General features: G+C 43.1%; 1 protein-coding gene across 1 annotated transcript; it reads left to right on the top strand.

The window, feature by feature from the left end:
* Window positions 1-5,968: 5,968 nt before the first annotated feature.
* On the top strand, window positions 5,969-17,623 carry LOC144153333 (uncharacterized). The gene is made up of 4 exons (XM_077684985.1): window positions 5,969-6,101; window positions 10,006-10,223; window positions 14,941-15,096; window positions 17,489-17,623. Exons 1-4 carry the CDS (start codon window positions 5,969-5,971, stop codon window positions 17,621-17,623), a joined length of 642 nt encoding a protein of 213 aa, XP_077541111.1.
* The last annotated feature ends 315 nt before the right edge of the window (window positions 17,624-17,938 follow it).

The following is a 17,938-nucleotide window of genomic DNA, read 5'->3' as shown; positions in this document are numbered from 1 at the left end:
ATGCGCGTGCTCACTGCGGGGGTCTTCGCGCAAGCCTGGCGCCCCGTTTTCCAAGTCTATATAAGGTGGTGCGTCAGGTGATGCACGTAGCTACAATTTTTTTTCTCTCACCACCACGCACGTGTCTTTCATCGGACATCATTCACATTTCTGCCAACATGGCCTACCACACCAAGGAAGTCGAGTCACTTAGACAGCAACTCAATGAGCATGTTTTACGTTATTATCGTAATATTAAAAATTTACACAATGATAAAATCAAACGCAGATCATTGTTAGAATATGCTTTTTTTTATTCCAAGAAAAGATACATAACAAAACTTTGAATGACGCATCTGGGTCCTTAGCCGACAAGGCTAGTGCGGACCCATTACAAAATGGTGTTGGTACATAATCCCTTCAGGATAGCTCAGATAACAAACAATAATAAAGACAGGATAGCTTAGAATTACAGACAAATAATACTCTATGGGTTAGCAGAAGTATAACACTCGGACAAAAGATATTTCTTTAATGATAGTGCAAAATTTGGCACACACTTAATATCCAAAGGTAACTGGTTCCATACTTTGGACCCAATAAAAGATATTAGACGACGACCATATACATTATACACTTTTGACAAATTGAGGTTATTATGGCACGCATGTCGCGTATCCCGCAGAGGCAATAAAAAAACTGATGACGGGTAAGGTGTATTCAGAGTCAGAACTCTGTTAAGAAGAAGGGCCGTTTTATAGTCACGAACTAGATTAAAAGGCATTATGCTAAGTTCGTCAAAAATTGGTGCGGAGGGCGAAGTCCTTGAAGCTGATGCCATGATTCTTAAGGCTCTTTTTTGAAGAATGTTTATGTGTGCTAGATATGATGCATAGGTGAATCCCCATGACTCTATTCAATAGGTTAAGTGACAATGAAAAACACTAAAATAGATTATACGTAAGTTTTCTTTATTAAAATGTTTTCTTCCATTAATTAGCGCGTAACATCCGTAAGCTAATTTCCGACTTAATTCCTCTATATGTGGTGCCCAATGAAGTGAAGAGTCTAGAGTTATTCCCAAATATTTGTACTGGTAAACCTGATCGATTTTTATCCGTCCAATTTTTAAGGAACACACTTTCGGCCCTTTTTTACGGTTCGAGGAGAACAAAATAAATTTCGTTTTTGTAATATTTAACAAGAGCTTGTTCGCATTGAACCAATTAAGTGTATTCTGTAGTTCGTTATTTCCGAGTGACTGAATTTCAGTAAGTGACGGATGTGTAATTATGAGAGCGGTGTCGTCTGCATATAAGACGGCTTGCGCTTTAAACAGGGAATTAGGGTAATCATTAATGAAGAGGGAAAAGAGTATTGGTCCTAAAACAGAGCCCTGTGGTACTCCATTGGTTACTTATTTCACTGACGATTTGTTTAGAGCTATCTGCACAAATTGTTGGCGATTAGTTAAGTAGCTTCTGAAAAATTTTATGGCTGGCCCTCGAAACCCATAGCGTTCTAACTTAGTGAGGAGAATTTCATGATTTACAGAGTCAAATGCTTTTTTTATATCTAAAAATATGCCTAAAGCGAATTTATTGTTGTTAAGGGCATTGTAAATTACTTCTGTGACTGAGTGCACGGCCGTTGCTGTAGAATACTTTTTGCGAAACCCGTGTTGATTTTGGTTCAAAGTAGTATATTTTTGAATATAACTTATCATTCTCTTAGCTATTAATTTTTCAAACAGGATGTTTATGCATGACAATATTGTTATGGGACGGTAATTTGTGACGTTATTCGGGTCATCTGCTTTAAATATTGGTGTTACCCTCCCAGTTTTAAGTGCTTCCGGGTAAGTTCCTGTTATAAAGGATTGGTTAAAAATTCTTTTTAAAGGATGGCATAATATATCAATATTTTCTTTTAGTACATGCACTGTAATTTCATCAGGGCCGACTGCTTTATTTCCTGGCATCTGTTTTGTTATTTGTATAATTTCCTCCGTTGTAATTTCTTCGAAAGCAAAACTATTTCGAACTGGAGCGGGCAAAATTGGGTTATGCTCTCCGTTATTATTATTCGATGAAAACTGGTTCCCGACATTGATGAAAAATTCGTTAAACATCTCAAGTAGACGTGAAGTGTCACAGCCTAAAATGTCTGAATCGGGCAATTTAATACAAGGTTGTTGCTTTTTCGTAATATAGTTAATTATTCGCCAGATCTCTTTCGAGTTCCCGTTTGCTTTTAGAATGAGGTTGCTATAGTATTGTTTTTTACGCTTGCGCATAAGCGCAAGTGATAAGTTGCGCGCAATCCTGTACTGCTCTTTGTAATAAGCGTTATTCTTGTGTTGCTTCATTTTGTTACACCAGTGATCTTTGTTCCTGATAACTTTTAGAATAGAATCGGTCATCCAGGGGCAGATTGGGTTTGTGAAGTACTCTGCTCTTCGAGAAGTGAATTGCCTCTTTACGCAGCTTGATCCTAACATTGCGAAAAAATTGTTGTAAGCCTTGTCGACGTCGCTATCGTAAGTTGCGGTGAAGTCTTTTTCCTGGAGGTGCTGTTTCGTTTTTGCGTAGTCCCACCTCCGCAAATTAAGTCCTGTATTTTTCGTTGACTGCCAACGATCAATGTTCACCGTTATATGAATAGGGAAGTGGTCAGTTACATTTTCTTGTATAACACCGGCATCAACTTTTTCAAGTTCTAGGTTAGAAATGATATGATCTATAGTGGATGAGGACGTTTGCGTAAGCCTTGTGGGGCTTGAAATGTGGTTGTGAAAGCCATAAGAAAGGAGTAATTGCTGATACTTGGTGTTGTGGTTGTCATTAGTGTTTATATTAAAATCCCCACAGATAATTACTTTGCTATGTGTATTCGTAAGATATTGCAATAAGTCCTCCAGTATTTCCAAAAATACCGGTATTCTGGAATTAGGTGGCCTGTATACTACCCCGATTGTGAGGTTATTTTGAAGTTCCACAAACAGCATGTCAATTTCACCGGTACTTGTTCTTGTTAGCGTTTCTATCTTCTTATATTCTACCGTAGACGAAATGTACAATGCCACTCCCCCACCTTTCGGACCAGATTCCCTTGAACAGGAAACAAATTTGTAGTTTGTGAGGTTTAGAAACTCATCCTTTCTTAGCCAAGTCTCTGACAAAGCAATAACGCTGTATTGAGCATTTGTTTTCGATAGTAACGCGAGTAATGTATCGAAATTTTTGTTGATACTTCTAATATTACAGTGAAGTAGGTTCAGCGCATATGTTTCTGGACTATTCTTCGCAGATGTAAAGGCATTGGTCATGTTAGTACGAGTTGGGTAAGGCTACAAGTTGCTGCGACATGATGTTTACACGATCTTAGAAAGGTCACCAGAGCTTGCTATGTGAATTGTCTTTGAGTTTTCCGTCCTTCGCGCCAAGATCTTCGACTGTGATTCCCACACAAACCGCCAGTTTTTCTCTTTCTTTTTTGCAACACCCATTCCGAGAAGTGCTTTGTACTCGGGGCACAGATGTTTGTTAATGAACACTGGGTGAGTTTCGCTGAAGCCAATGTCATTCGCTGCAAGCCTATGCTTTTTGGCGTCTTGCAGGACCCTGTCTCTTGCTCCTCGGGACACGAACCTCACAATGATGTTACTACTGTCTTTGTTCTTGGTTGGCATCTGACGGTTCAACTGTTATCTGACGGTTCAACTGTTGTGCTGACGGTTCAATATCTGACGGTTCAACTGTTGTGCCAACCTTTTCAGCAATTTTCTGCACAACTTCCACGAGTGATTCGTCTTTCCCTTGCGGGACTCCCTTACTTTCTATGTTGTATTTTCTGCTGTATTGCTACAGTTCTACGATATCGTTTCGTGCGCAAGCCAGTGACTCGGCCAACTGCTCCTTTTCGACCTTCAAGGCGGCATGTTCCTTCTTTAATGCGGCTAGCTCATCCTTTGTCGCTCGAAGCTCTTCAAAAGTCTTATTCATGTATCCCATGCTTGCCTTCATCTCCTCTACTTCTTTCTTTAGGCTTTCATTCATATCTGTGACAATTTTGTACAGTTCTTTGATCGATGCAGGTGGTTTTTCCACCATACTGAACAGCGAGCGATCCAAGCCTCCGGAAAAACAGTCCTAAAAGAATGAAAGAAATTGCCAACCTGCAAAATGGTTCGAATTACTGCTTGCTCCGAAGCGTTCCGGCTGGGATCGCTCGCTATTCTGGTGAGCGACGGCTTCCTGCGGCCCAAGTTATGTCCTCCGGGAGGTGACGTTCTGCGACGGCGCGTAGGCGGTGACACAGCGAAGTGGGCACCGACTATCAGCTCGTTCCGTCCACGCTGTGGGTTTCCTCGTGAGCAAGCGGTAGGCTGAAGACCGTCCGTGACCACGTGACGTCACCGGAGTACGATGGGCTGCAAACTGCAAAATGCGTCGAATTACTGCTTGCTCCGAAGCGTTCCGGCTGGGATCGCTCGCTATTCTGGTGAGCGACGGCTTCCTGCGGCCCAATTTATGTCCTCCGGGAGGTGACGTTCTGCGACGGCGCGTAGGCGGTGACACAGCGAAGTGGACACCGACTATCAGCTCGTTCCGTCCACGCTGTGGGTTTCCTCGTGGGCAAGCGGTAGGCTGAAGACCGTCCGTGACCACGTGACGTCACCGGAGTACGATGGGCTGCAAACTGCAAAATGCGTCGAATTACTGCTTGCTCCGAAGCGTTCCGGCTGGGATCGCTCGCTATTCTGGTTGGGGATGTTACTGTCCATTGGGGATGTTACTGACCATTGGGGATGTTACTGTCAGTTACCTGCAAAATTCTGGAGCTTTAGTGGAAATGAGTCCTATAAAACTCATTTCAGATACCAATGCGACACAATGCTGCAGTGAATAGGTCCAGTTGGCCCAGGCGGACGTGAGGCTGAATTATACCTTAGCATCAATGGTCCTTGAAACCCCTCGTGGCGCTTCGGCGTTTTCCATAGGCAGCGTGCATTATCTCTACCAGTAATGCTCTCCGCACCAATGGAGGGCCACAATTAAATACTGCCAAAAACTCAGTTCAAGAGCGCACGAAACGTGATTATCCTAAAGTGCATCTGTCGGGGACTTGGAGTGTATTTTACATTTTCGACTGCGCCCTAAACGTTCCGCTGGCAATGCGCTCTAGAGAGACGTATTCAAGTGTTCAATGAAGCTTCGTCCGGTCTGGGGTCGTATTGTGAAGTTTAAAATTGCACTCTCTGACCAACGCAAAACCAAAATGTCCGACGCTTCGGAAGGAAGACGTCTCTTCCTAAAGGTGAGTGTTCGAAAATGCTGCAGGTTTGAAGCCTGAAGGTAAGATGTTCTAAGACTGCTCAAGACCAGCTAAATTTTAAAGTGAGACGTCATTTCCTTTTGAAAACAACTTTTCCGGCCTTATTTCGTGCTGCTACACACATAACATATTTTCGCTTACGCATAACATTTCATGCTATATTATGCATTAAATGAATTTTTTTTGTCTAGCGCAAAATGAAGTAAACAAATTCAAATTGAAATTCGAAGGACATTGTTTCGGTCTGCCGCACTCCCTCCGGGTGTCGCTTCTCTTCAAATTGTAGACACACTTATTGCGAGGGTAATTTTCAGTTATCATCTTAGTTATGTTTGCCCAGACATGTTGAATGTTGAATAGTAAATGTGTGACGTAAACTTACATATTGATTGATTGTAGGGTTTAATGCGGCGACGCAACGCAGGCGATAAGGCGCGCCATAGTGTAGGGGTTCGGATTACTTTTGACCACCTGGGGATCTTTAACGTGCGCCGAAATCTCGTACACACGCCGTTTTTTAAGCTTACATAATATTTATTCAATTCGCAGTAACAAATGTGTTCAAGGGCATGCCACTTACAGCTGGTGTCAGCTAATTCTGTTTACTACGTATTTCTTTGCTTCCTAGGTGTGGGCACTGTTGCTGCTGTCAATGGCTTTGCTCAGTGTAGTGTTTGCCTGGGTGGACATTTTTGGCGCCAAAATTCAAGGAGAAACGCCTACCAGAGTGACCAACGCTTGCAGCTCCTACTTGTGGATGCTCTTCGAAAATATGCTTTGTGAAGGTGCGTTACAAAATCCGATTTTTATGAGGCCCAAAGAGATTGATCTTTATAGCAAAAATAAGGAAGTATACGTATAACTTCTGATTTTTGTTTTGCCTTTGATTGCACCTTCGATACATTTTGATTTTTTACTCGGTGCCTACTGAATCCGTAGTAGACACCGAGTAATTCGTAGGGAGTGTGGCAAGGATTCACTAGTGGTAAAATTTATAACGAAAGCCTGATCTGTTTATATTCAAAAACTATTGGCGGGCGAGTTTTGAAGTATCAAAAGGATGCACACATGTAAAAGTGTAGTAATACATCTAAGGCTACAACGTTTTCCAACTAAATGCTGGCAAGGTATAAAAAATGTTCGAAAATATTGACTGCACTGCCTCAAGTTTGCAACAGACAGCCTAGAGGGCACTGTTTACTGTAACGTTTGTACAGCAAAACAGTTACTGCGGTGATATGATAGGATAGAATATAAAAAGGCAATAACAACCCAAAGAAGAAGGTCTCTATGTTAACAAAACACTCCATCGATTCGGTGACATAGCTTTCGTGTGTGAATGTATGAAATATCTGGGTACATCTACCTAATATAATGTTTTGATGGTAATATCTACTAGTTTTTTGTATACGGCATATCATTCTTTATTTCTCGGGATTTGGCATTTTATTGCGGCCTTTTGGTCCTAGTCCACCATACTTTTCTTCCTGATAGGTTACCAAGGAACTTTGCGGTAACTCCCTAACAAACCTCACGTTCGTATTTAGGGCAAGTGAAACCTTTTGTATCAGGAGGCTCCCATCAATTTATGCTGCGGTATTTGTTTGAAATTATAGGCCTGATTTTTTTTAATTTTTCTCAAAAAATTAACATTGAACCATTTTATTTTCTCTTAAAAAATTCTACCCCCGCTGCGTATGCACAAGCATTTCCATTTATTTCACACACGCCACCTAATTTACACAGTCAACACAGCTCGTATCCTCCTGCGTTAACAAGAAAAGAAACTGCATTACGCATGCCGTCTTTAACGTTTAAAAATACCTCCAATGGTACTACAACTACACTTGTCACTGATCAATGTTTTTGTTTATGTTCTCTACCTCGTCTGCAGGCAACTACTTGATACCTATATCCACCATCGGAAAAAGGCCTGTTGTCAGAGCTCTTGGAATGTCTGCACATTCGTAATTTTTTTTAATTAGAACAACTTTCCAAAGAACGTGGAGGATTCGACAGAAACCGTGTTGTTATAACTGGTGCGCCTAATAAACCATAAACTGGTAATTTTGGTCTTCCCATCTAGTACTATCAGGGAACAAAATTATTGGCGTGCAAAGATTTTGTTCTGTGTAGAAATGCCTATTCGGGCGGCCACAGTGGCCGCTTTTCTGATGGAGGCGAAAAGCGAAAACGCCCGTGTGTCCGATATTTCGGCGCACGTTAAAGATCGCCAGGTGGCCAAAATTAATCTAGAGCCCTCCACTACGGCGCACCTCATTGCCTGCTTTGTGTCGGCGCGTTAAACCCTACGCTAAATCAACGAATACCTGTTTAGGAACGTATTTTCGGTGGTGATTTGGAATAAATAAGTAGATGGCCCTACCGCGATAGCAGCATAGTACAATAAAGTATTACATACGAAAGAAATAATAGCATTGGTGCAGAACCTGCACATTTTTTTAAAATTTTTTATCCTTCTGGGTAAATTCTTAGAAAACCGCCCGGAGTTTGCAGTACGTAAAACTACACAACCTAATTTTGAGGAATTTCGCAATCTTCTCGCCAAGCCACTTTTTTAGGCGTCCGCTGCCACCAATCTTTGAGCCATCTTTGTATGAGATAGCGCGAATAACGTCGTTATCAACCAACTGTTCTTTTTGGGCTGCTTCTTTGATACCAACGATTACTTGACACCCGGGAGGATTTAGGTGTCTCACATGAGCTTGCATCTGGAACAAATGAGTCATCCAAGACGGGAACTGGATACTGGAAATCAAGCGATTGAACACACATTTATTCAAAAGAAAAAAAAAATGTAGCAGCTTTCACAAGCGGTGCAGGTCTCGAGAAGCAGCAGAGCTGCGGTTCCTCTGCCTTTGTCGGAGAGCCAGCTGTTGCACATCAAATCTATTTCCGAACTTCCGGTAGACTGTTCTTCATGACTGGCAGGCCCGGATCGTTTCGCCCGCACTCTTTCAAATCTCTCCCAAAGTGGACAGTTGGCACGCGCTGGAACCCACGGCCAAGTCCAAAGGCAACGGCCGCGCTGCGAACCCAAAAGAAGTGCTGTGTGCCCAAAATGCGATGATATCTCAATTGGATAGACGCCAGCTTCATGGCTCGAGGGACAAAAGTGCGATTGCAACCACGGGATGCGTTTTTTTTCTTCCTAATACGGACGAAATGTTACTGTTCTCCGCTGCTTCTAACCCCGTACCCTCCCGGGCCTTTGAAGGGGGCGGAGGATGAAGGGGGGAGGGGGGAGGGAGAGGGGGCTAGTGGTTAGGTTGCTGTGTTTAGGACATAAAAATCCCCTGGTCTATTCCGGGGACCTCCCTAAACACATTTTTTTTTCTTGAGGCTTCGACGTTTTTTGGTGTGACAGACGGACAAAGCTCAGCCTAAACAGCTCTTCTGTTAACAAGGAATATGGCAACCATTACGAAAGCTGTCTACCTGGTGCAAAATAGACCGAGATAACGAGCATTTGTAGGGCATGCAAAAATCAAGTGTTCCGTTAAACTTCTAGAAAATGTGGCTGAAAAAATTCGCCCTGAAAGAAGGAATATCTAACAAAATTGCGCCAGTCTCAAAAAGCACTTATTTAAAAGTGAATTTTGTATTTCTTGATTTATTTTGATTTATTTGTTCGTTTATTTCATCAATGTCATACATTGGCCCAAAGATAGTTTTGTAACAAGGTTTTAGGCATGAACACACATATAGGTCAGGAAAGACCCAGCAACAAAAGGAGAAACTTGGATCCTTCACGTGGCTGCACAGGCGTACACACACTGTAAACGATTTACCCCTTTTTTACCTATAATTTACACCGTCACATCCTATAAAAAACAAAGATAACAACGTTTGAAAAGGTTTAATTAACGATAAAACACCCTTCAGGAGGCTGTGTTCTTGCATTTTTGCTACGAAACAGCATAGAGGTTTCTTTCCGTGCGTTTTTTTTTTTGCTAGGGTGAGGGCTGTTAGTGGAAGAGAGTGATTTACAACCTTCAGGGCGTATATTATTTTTCGGTGCAGGTTGCCATGCCATCTGCAGGATACATAGGCATCAACACGCAAAAAGCTAAAAGTCACGTCGCAATTGAACGCAAGTAATGCCAGAGCACAGAGAAAGTAATGTTACCCCAAACAACAAAACCTGGGCGGGCGTACTAATCAAGAATTGTTTGTTGAAGAAACCACGCCTGAAGTACGGATGTGTGTCATAAATACGCACCAATTTTCTTGCTTTTTTGCGGCTATTCCATCTTCTGGATGTAAACAAGCTAGGCTAAAGGTACTGAAGTCAACCCATTGCTACCTCCTCATATATAATCGCTTTGAGAAGAAACACGTGGTCTTAGTGTACCCATGGAGATTTGGCGTCCTGGAACTGCAACGCTGGTATAAGTATACACGCAAGCAAAATGGCGCACCGCTTGATATGAGATTGGGTCCGATTTATTCCACATACATTCCAGACCACGTAGGCATGCTACTGCTGGATCACTGGCCGTGCGTCAGAAGCATTTTCAGATAATTTTCTTCTTTGTATGCAGTGTATTTTCGTATTCGTGTATGCGTGCTTGGATGCATGTTACTGGTTAGTAACTCCTGCGTTATTGCTAGATACCGGATGCTAGAGTTAAGATGAACTTCTGTCTAACTTGATCACTGTTGCAGCTTCCACCCGACCGCCTCGTGGTGCCGTTCTTCGGATCCTGAGCGCCACGTGGTGGATCGCCATTGTTGTGCTGATGAACGCCTTTGCGGGTCAGATGAGGGCCTGCCTAATGGTGAAGACCGAGCTTGAGAAGATCGACACACTGTCTGACGTTGCTGCGAGACCCTACCTGAAGGTTTACATTCTCAAAGAAACCGAAATCACGCGCTACCTGGAGGTAATAGAAGAGTCAATGTTAATGTGTACTGTTAGACGGATTACTTTGATGAGAAGCTTCAAAACAGCGCTCATAGTTTATACTGCTTTGTGCGCTAAATATGTGCAAGGCTGAAAAAAAAAACCATTTTGTAAAGTACCAACTTTTAGTAAGAAATTCTGCTCATGTCTCGCCGGAGGCTGTTGTAATGGCCTTACACGATGGAGCCAGCTACCATACAGGATTGTTTTTGGTGGCGTTATTTCCGTAAGCTGGAAATATCAGTAAAGAGGCAGAGCGCTATGACATGCGAATGCCATGACGATGTTTCAGAAACGCTCTTCACGAGTGATGCAAAAAGCAGATGTGTATGTTTATCTGGTAAAAAAGGAGGGGTTCGATGAAGGAATACAAAAAGGAAAGCCAGCATTGCATAGCCAAAGCCAAAGCCAAAGATTGCAAATGTGAACATTGTGATTTTCAAAATTGATGTTCTCAATAGCGAAGTTGCATTGTTTGTTTGGAAAGGAAGTGCAGAGGAAATGGCCACGTATCTGTTCACTTCACTGCAAATATCCTCGAAAGACAATAGGCTTCCGTCGCAACTGCCACGTTAAACTGCCTCTCTATATCTTTCCCACCAACATCTCACACTCTTGAACTCTTTTTTCGCTCATCTCACGATAAATACAGTGTAGGTTTTCTTAAGTTAATGCAATTCTGCACGTTCCACTGCTCGGGCCGCCTACTGGAACCTTTAGTTGCTTTTCAACTTGGAACACTGCCACGAGTGAAGCGCTGCAAGTGCTTGTTGTGTTTTGAGGCCAAATACTTTTTGTCGTGGCCTGATTTTTATTTTCTACCACAAAAAAAAGCCAGCCACGCCTTTTGAAATAAAACAACAAAGCGAATGCCACTTATGTATTTATGTCTTGCCTCATATATTCCAATTGTTTTGTTCTGTACTCTATGTTGGCAACATGGAAACTGCCATCAGATTGAGTAACCTAGGTGTGCTTTGCCTGAGTAAACACCTCGTTTAAGAATTCTGGCAACTGTTGGCCGGACAGCTGGAATACATACATACATACATACCTACATACATACATACATACATACATACATACATACATACATACATACATACATACATACATACATACATACATACATACATACATACATACATACATACATAGATAAATACATACATAAATACATACAGGCAGGCGGGCAAAGATACCAACAAAAATGTTTGCGTTTAAGTAGCCCAAGAAAGACTCGTCTTCAAAGCAGGCGTCCAGATGGGTGACCGAACCCACGCCTTCGAAGTACATGCCTGACGCTAAGAGTTCCCTGGATATTAGGTTAATTAAACTTCTGAATATTCACACTGAAAAACACAACGACGTTTAGGTTCTGACGCAAAGCCGCTACCACGGCCGAAACGTCAGAATGGTTTGCAGAAGGGCTTGCACTTCAAGGACGCGGGGAGCCTCGGGACGCCTAAAAAGTTTAAGCGAGGTTGGAGGGATGATTTAATGATTTAGCTAATTGAGCCGTATATAAAGTCGGACATATAAAGAGCTAATTCTGGCTTTTATTAAGGTGATTATTTAAAGCATAAAAATGAGTTGTCATTATTCATACAGACGTAAAGTTGCATGTGTCACCAGGTAATAAGTCACTCCCGAAGATGAGGAAAAAGGTGGTGGCGGTGGAGCTGAAAATGGCGCTCCAACGGGAGCACAAGGGTACCGCAGATTGCAGAAAGGGCAAAAACAACATTACAAGAAGTGAATATTGTGTCTGTCTTTATTGCGTCATCCCTAAAGCTTTTACCTTGAAGTCATGTTAGGGATAACCCAGGAAATGATGTGAAGTATTCACAACTTTAGTACCAAGTACCACGCTCAGAATTGGGGAATTTTTACATTTTACATGCAATAAGACGGTTGGAAACGGCATGTTTTATTTGGGGACAACCCTTTAATTATCTTATATGCATATCCTTTTGAGCTGTGTAGGGCGTTTTTTTCATTGCTTAAAATGTTGCGGGTGACAATTGTGATCTCTAGTCAGCTTCAGGTGTTAATACTTTGCCTTACCGGTAGTTTATGGGAGTCACCCAATGTAACTGTAAAGTACATTTTGTCGCAGAAGACTCAAAAAGTCGCAAGTAACATATTTGTACTCTCCAGGTCAGCTTGAGATAAGAAATTTTCTGATTTATTGGCATTCCTCAAGCCTCAATGAAATTTGTCAGATTTATTCTATACGCCTCGAGCGCGGCCTGTAGGGGCGCCACTGAAATCCCCCTAGCGGCCCGTTTCGAAAGCAGGCGCGGGAGTCCCCGGCCCGCTCCCCCCTGTCGCCGTTGCTTTTGGGGCTCGTTCAAGACAGCGATTTACCGTTTGTCCGCGTTCAAAATACCGAATAACGTAGAGCAGGCACTCTGTTTGCAAGCGTGGTGTGTTCACGAGAGTATAAACGTTTATGACGCGATCTTAGTGAGATGTATGTGAGCGCCGGGCGTGTGTCACAGGCCGGCGTCCCGAAGCCAGCATTTGCATGCAGCTGATTGCAATTCCGCTGCCCTGAAATTTAGTGGCAGTGTCTCCGTAAGCAGTGTTTCCTCTGATGGTCATGTAGCGGCCATACACACTATGATGTAAATCGACTTTGTGCACTTAGAAAATCCAGCGGAGCACTCATACCTGACAGCACGCAAGTTACGCCTGCCAGTATCACATATCAGATATTGATCAGTACCATGAACAAGCCAATGCGGCATAAATTTCACAAACATTGTACCAAAGAAGTACGATGGATAATGCAAAATTACACTCCGGAGTCAGCACACGACGACAAATTTAATGCTGTGTCGTCTTGTCCCGAGGTGAGCGCTCGCAAAGATTCATCTGATACATTTATCCTCCACAGAAGCGCGAAGATGGGCTTATAGAGTAATCCGCGTCCGTGACCAAACTCTTCTTCGAAACATATCATCATATGACACAGGGAGACTGCAGAATCTAGCATAAACCGAAATCAGAGACCCTTATCAGATACGAGACTCTTCCAACGAGCCCGTGCGTACGAGATTTGGGCGCACGTTAAAGATCTCCAGGTGGTGAAAATTAATCCGAAGCCCTCCACTACGGCGTGCCTCATCGTCTCCGTTTCGTCGGCGCGTTAAACCCTGCAATCAATCAATCAACTCTTCCAACGACACCTCGTATCGCTTGTGAACTGCCTACCCTGTATTCTTCAAAAAATGCGTCCGCCGAGTCATCAGAAAAGTGAACACGCAGCTTGTGTGTGTGATTACTAAAACGTTCATTCGTTGATTTCGCTCCGCATTTGTAAACAACGATGGTGAGCGTCCTCCTCCTCACCCCCCCCCCCTTGTCTAGCGAAATAGTGCATTTCGGATCTAGTTGGTCTGGTGAATACTACGTTGCTCAAACAAACGTCTTTAGCATTTCAGAGGCTGCACTCGGTTTTTTTTTTCTTCCAGTACGACTATTCTATTTATTCCTGACTTGCAGACCATGAGTGGGCACATATCTGACAATGCACAGCCTTTTAGTGTACTTAACATTTTCGCGTGGCTTATACTCCCATAAAAGGCACAAGTTTTTGTCAGCTATTAGGTTATCACACCCCGAAACATATTTTTCTAGGACGTACATATTCGAAGCAAAGCCGCATTTGTTGTCTGCGCTGCAAAACGAACCAACCTCTTACAGTGCCAATATCAGGTCTAAACGAGGCGACAATAAATAGAATTCACTTGTGCTGACGTGTTCGAAGGTGACAGCGGTGATATGCTGCTGCCGTCGCCGACGCCCGCAAGAGCGACCAAGAAGCGCGCAGAACCGCCTCCCCGGGCAGCTCTTGTTGGCGTTAGAGCGCTCTACCAAGGCGCAGCTGTTTTTTTTTAAGTGCCCTAAACGTGCAGTTAGCTTACAGACGCCACCATAACAAGTTGCTTAGTGCACGGAAAGGCAAAGAGAAGCGAAAGAGAACCAAAACACTGCATGACCACCTATCAGCCACGCAGCGCTAATCCCGCAAACGCCGCGGAGAAGTGGCGGCAGGCGGCGCAGCGATCGCGAATCTCGAGGCGTATAGTGAGCCTGCTTAGGGAACGATCGCACCAACAAGTCACAGGGACCTGACGTAGTCCGCGCACTGATATACCGTTAAGCACCAGTAAAAAAGAGACGGCATGCAGATGCTTAGCCACTCTATGTCCAAAATGTTTACGGGGAGACTGAGTGGCTCTGACTATTGACTACAAGGACATGCACACATACTTACTAAGGAACACCGAAGCACTGCGGTTCTTGTTCCCATTGGCCCGAATGGTTTTGTCTTGCATGTTATTTTAGAGACAGGGTTGATGCTCCTTGTGAAAAATATGAGCATGCAAGGTCAATTGCAGTGCTTTTAGAGTGGAGCATTTTTCTCAAAGAAGCGTCCTATTCATGACATTGACCCTGTAAAGTAGTGGCCAAGCCGAGTAGACATACTTAATCTTCCTAATATGAAATGTGAACAAGACAGGCGGGAAATAACTCAATTTATACAGGGTTGTTACGCCAAATTTTCGCGATGTCCAAACTGCAGCGGTTTAGTATTCTCATACTCGCTGTATTACATTTGCATTACAAGATGTGCCGTACTTCTGAAAGCTTATATATTTTATGTTTCTCTTTTATATTTGGCGCAGGCCAGCAAGGGTGCCGCCGAACGCGCTGTATGGAGAATGATTCGCCGTGACAAAACTGATATCTACGGTCTGTTTCGGTATTCGGACGAAATGCTTATTGAAATTGCCCAAGAAAGAGCGGTCGTGTTACATGCAAAGATGGTTTCACAAAATGAGGTAAGGATGTAGTTTAATTCGATAAAATCACTTATCTTGTTCGCCATGAAATAAGACAAACTGTAGAGAGGAACGAAAACATCTTCAGGAGACCTGCCACTACGCAGTAAATCAGAATACGGTGAAATAACTGTCATTGCGACCCGTTTTCGTATTTACGGGGTATAAAAATGTCGATAGTGATAATTTTTACAGCCCCTTGCCGTGGGGGCTCAGTGGCTAAGGCGTTGAGGTGCTGATACCAAAGGACGCGGGTTCGCTTCCAGTTGTGGGTAGCTGTTCTTTAGATGGAGGCCGAAAGCGAGAACTCCCGTGTGTTTAGATTTCGGTGGAAGGTAAATTGTCCCCAGGTGACAAAAATATTCCGGAACACTACCCTACGAAACGACTAATAAGACATGTGTAGCTTGGACGCTTTAAACCTCGACAATTGGAGTTTCTAAATGTAATCTTAAAGAGGTATATGATCTAGTAGAATTGTAGCCTAGTGGGTGGCTTTCCAAAGGAGCTGATGATTTTCTTTCCGGAACCAGTAATTTCCGCGATCTTAAATCGGATGTTAGAGGATCGTTTCATTGAACTTCTTTTTGGATCGCACATAAAAATACCTAAGCTGTTCGCTGCACTTCAGAAAAATGCAAGCAGGTCAGCTAAACATTCGATGTCCTTGTTATCACGGCTAATTAAAAATCACGAGCAGCGTGGCGGTAGGGTGAAAAGATAACATTACATTTCCCTTGCCACATCTTGTGGAATGTAGTGTTTAAGGGTTGGTTTCTAACTGTGCAGCTTCTGAATGCGTTGATTACCAACCTCTTTAACTTTGCATTACTCATTAGAAACAAATTAAAAGTGGCACATGAACTTTTAAAATTGCCGATTGAGCCACTGTCTCAATGACAAGCCGCGCGTGGCGTTTTTTCTTTGAAAAGTACTCCGGGTGCATGGTAGAAAAAGGATTGCCCTCCAGTACGCGCCCACTTTTTGCGAATACACATAGGAACAATACTCCTTGTGAACTTCACCCGACACCATGGTAAATATAAATTCGTGTTGGTATGGAAAAAGATTCAAATTTGGTATGGCAGCATAGTTCCTAACTGCACAATAGCGCATTGTGCCATAGGTTATATTGTTAATGATGGTATGACTAGCCCTTTTTATATTCAGCTCAAAACAAAAGGTTCTGCTTTGGACTTCCAACTGCTGCCGTCTGCGCTATCTAAATACATGGTAGTCTTCCAAAGATTTTGTGTAATGCCTCTATGAACGCTTACCTGTCTCACCTTCTTTATAGTAGCATGCACAGGTAGGCACTGCGGTACATTCACAATGATCCGTCTTGTAGACTTCCGGGTTACATGGTCGGCGAGCGTACTATCTCCTACCTTTGTTAGGCGTGTTTTCACCTGGTACACAGGGTGTGAGAGGGGTTCAGACTTGAATATTGAGTTACTCAGTTCTTAAGAAACGGGCAAATAAGCGCTCTTTGTAATTTATAAAAGCGTACGGCAAAAGGGGTCCGATGAATCAGGATATTTGCTATTTCACTGCTACTATACGATTCGTCGTCGCTCGCACATGCACTGCAACGGGGCGAAGTTACCCGAAGCCAGGCTGCTACCAGGCTGCTACCCGAAGCCTGAGCTCGGACAGTCTACATGGTTGTGTGCCTACCAGAGCGAATATAAACGTTTCACGAATTTTGCGGATCTCCCAATATAGTCGATTCGGCTGTTGTAAAATTTTATTGTAATCATTCAAACGCACTGCTTTACAGAAGGTTCCCAAAATACTAAAATGAAATGGGGCGGAGGAGCGCGGGAAATCATTCCGTTTCAAAGGTAAACTAGGAACATTCTAACACATACAAATACGGCATTGAACGGTTGGAATGCTGGCACTGTCTGAGGGGGCTATACCGAATGCACGGGTGTGGCCCAGATTCGACAACAAAACAAGGCCCGCATTTGCTTTTGCGGGACACGAGCGCCAGGCCTTTAAATTCGCAACGAGATACGTCACAAGTAGCTGAACCGGAGTACCTGAACAATTGGCTACCACGACAGGAGGTGTCCTTTGTCTCAGAACGCGGCAAACTCAGAATACGCTTGTATTTCGGTGGCCGGTTGCTGCGTAATTGATAAGTAGAGGTAAGTGCTAACGGATTTTTGGAGCAGTACACACAAAGAGGAGTTCGCAGGCCCTCTCAGTAAAACTACGACTGAGGGAGCCGTGCGCACGTTTTTACCGAGAGCAACGGAAAGAGACCCTAACGGAGGTCTTCGACTGAAATATTTTTTTCTTCTTGCGTAGGGTTTTCTTCAGAAGTCAAAACTGACGAAGGCCAAATCGCAAAATTAAGCTTAAATTCTCTTATGTTTTCTGTCAGGGATCGAAATTCTGCAAGAGAACACAAGTCGGGGAGTATTACTTCGGCACGCAGGACCTAAGCAACTGGATGTTTGTATCATACATCAACCGGTATTTGAACCAGAATGTTCGATACGGCATAGAAAAAATGTGAGTATTTTCATTCTTACTTACCAGCACCATATAAGGATTTTCGCAATTTCTTACTTGTTTGCAATGGTTTAATTTAAATGTGGCTCCTTATAAATGCGGTAATATTATTTTAGCTGTTATTCCCACCTGGGAGCGAAGCAAAAATGATTTGAATAGCAGGGGCAAACATGGTAAAAAAGCGGCAGAACACTTGCATTAGAAAGGAAGGCTTGTCATTGATCTCTTCGTTGAAAAAATCGGGGGGAATGCACAATTGCTCTGTGATAAGTATGACCATCATCCTGTCACAGTGCCAAACTTTATGGTATTGTTTTCT

The sequence above is a fragment of the Haemaphysalis longicornis genome, unplaced genomic scaffold (assembly GCF_048455015.1).
Source record: "Haemaphysalis longicornis isolate Haplotype H1 unplaced genomic scaffold, Haemaphysalis longicornis Haplotype H1 scaffold_9, whole genome shotgun sequence".
NCBI lineage: Eukaryota > Metazoa > Arthropoda > Arachnida > Ixodida > Ixodidae > Haemaphysalis > Haemaphysalis longicornis.
This window is presented reverse-complemented; position numbering and strand designations above follow the sequence as displayed.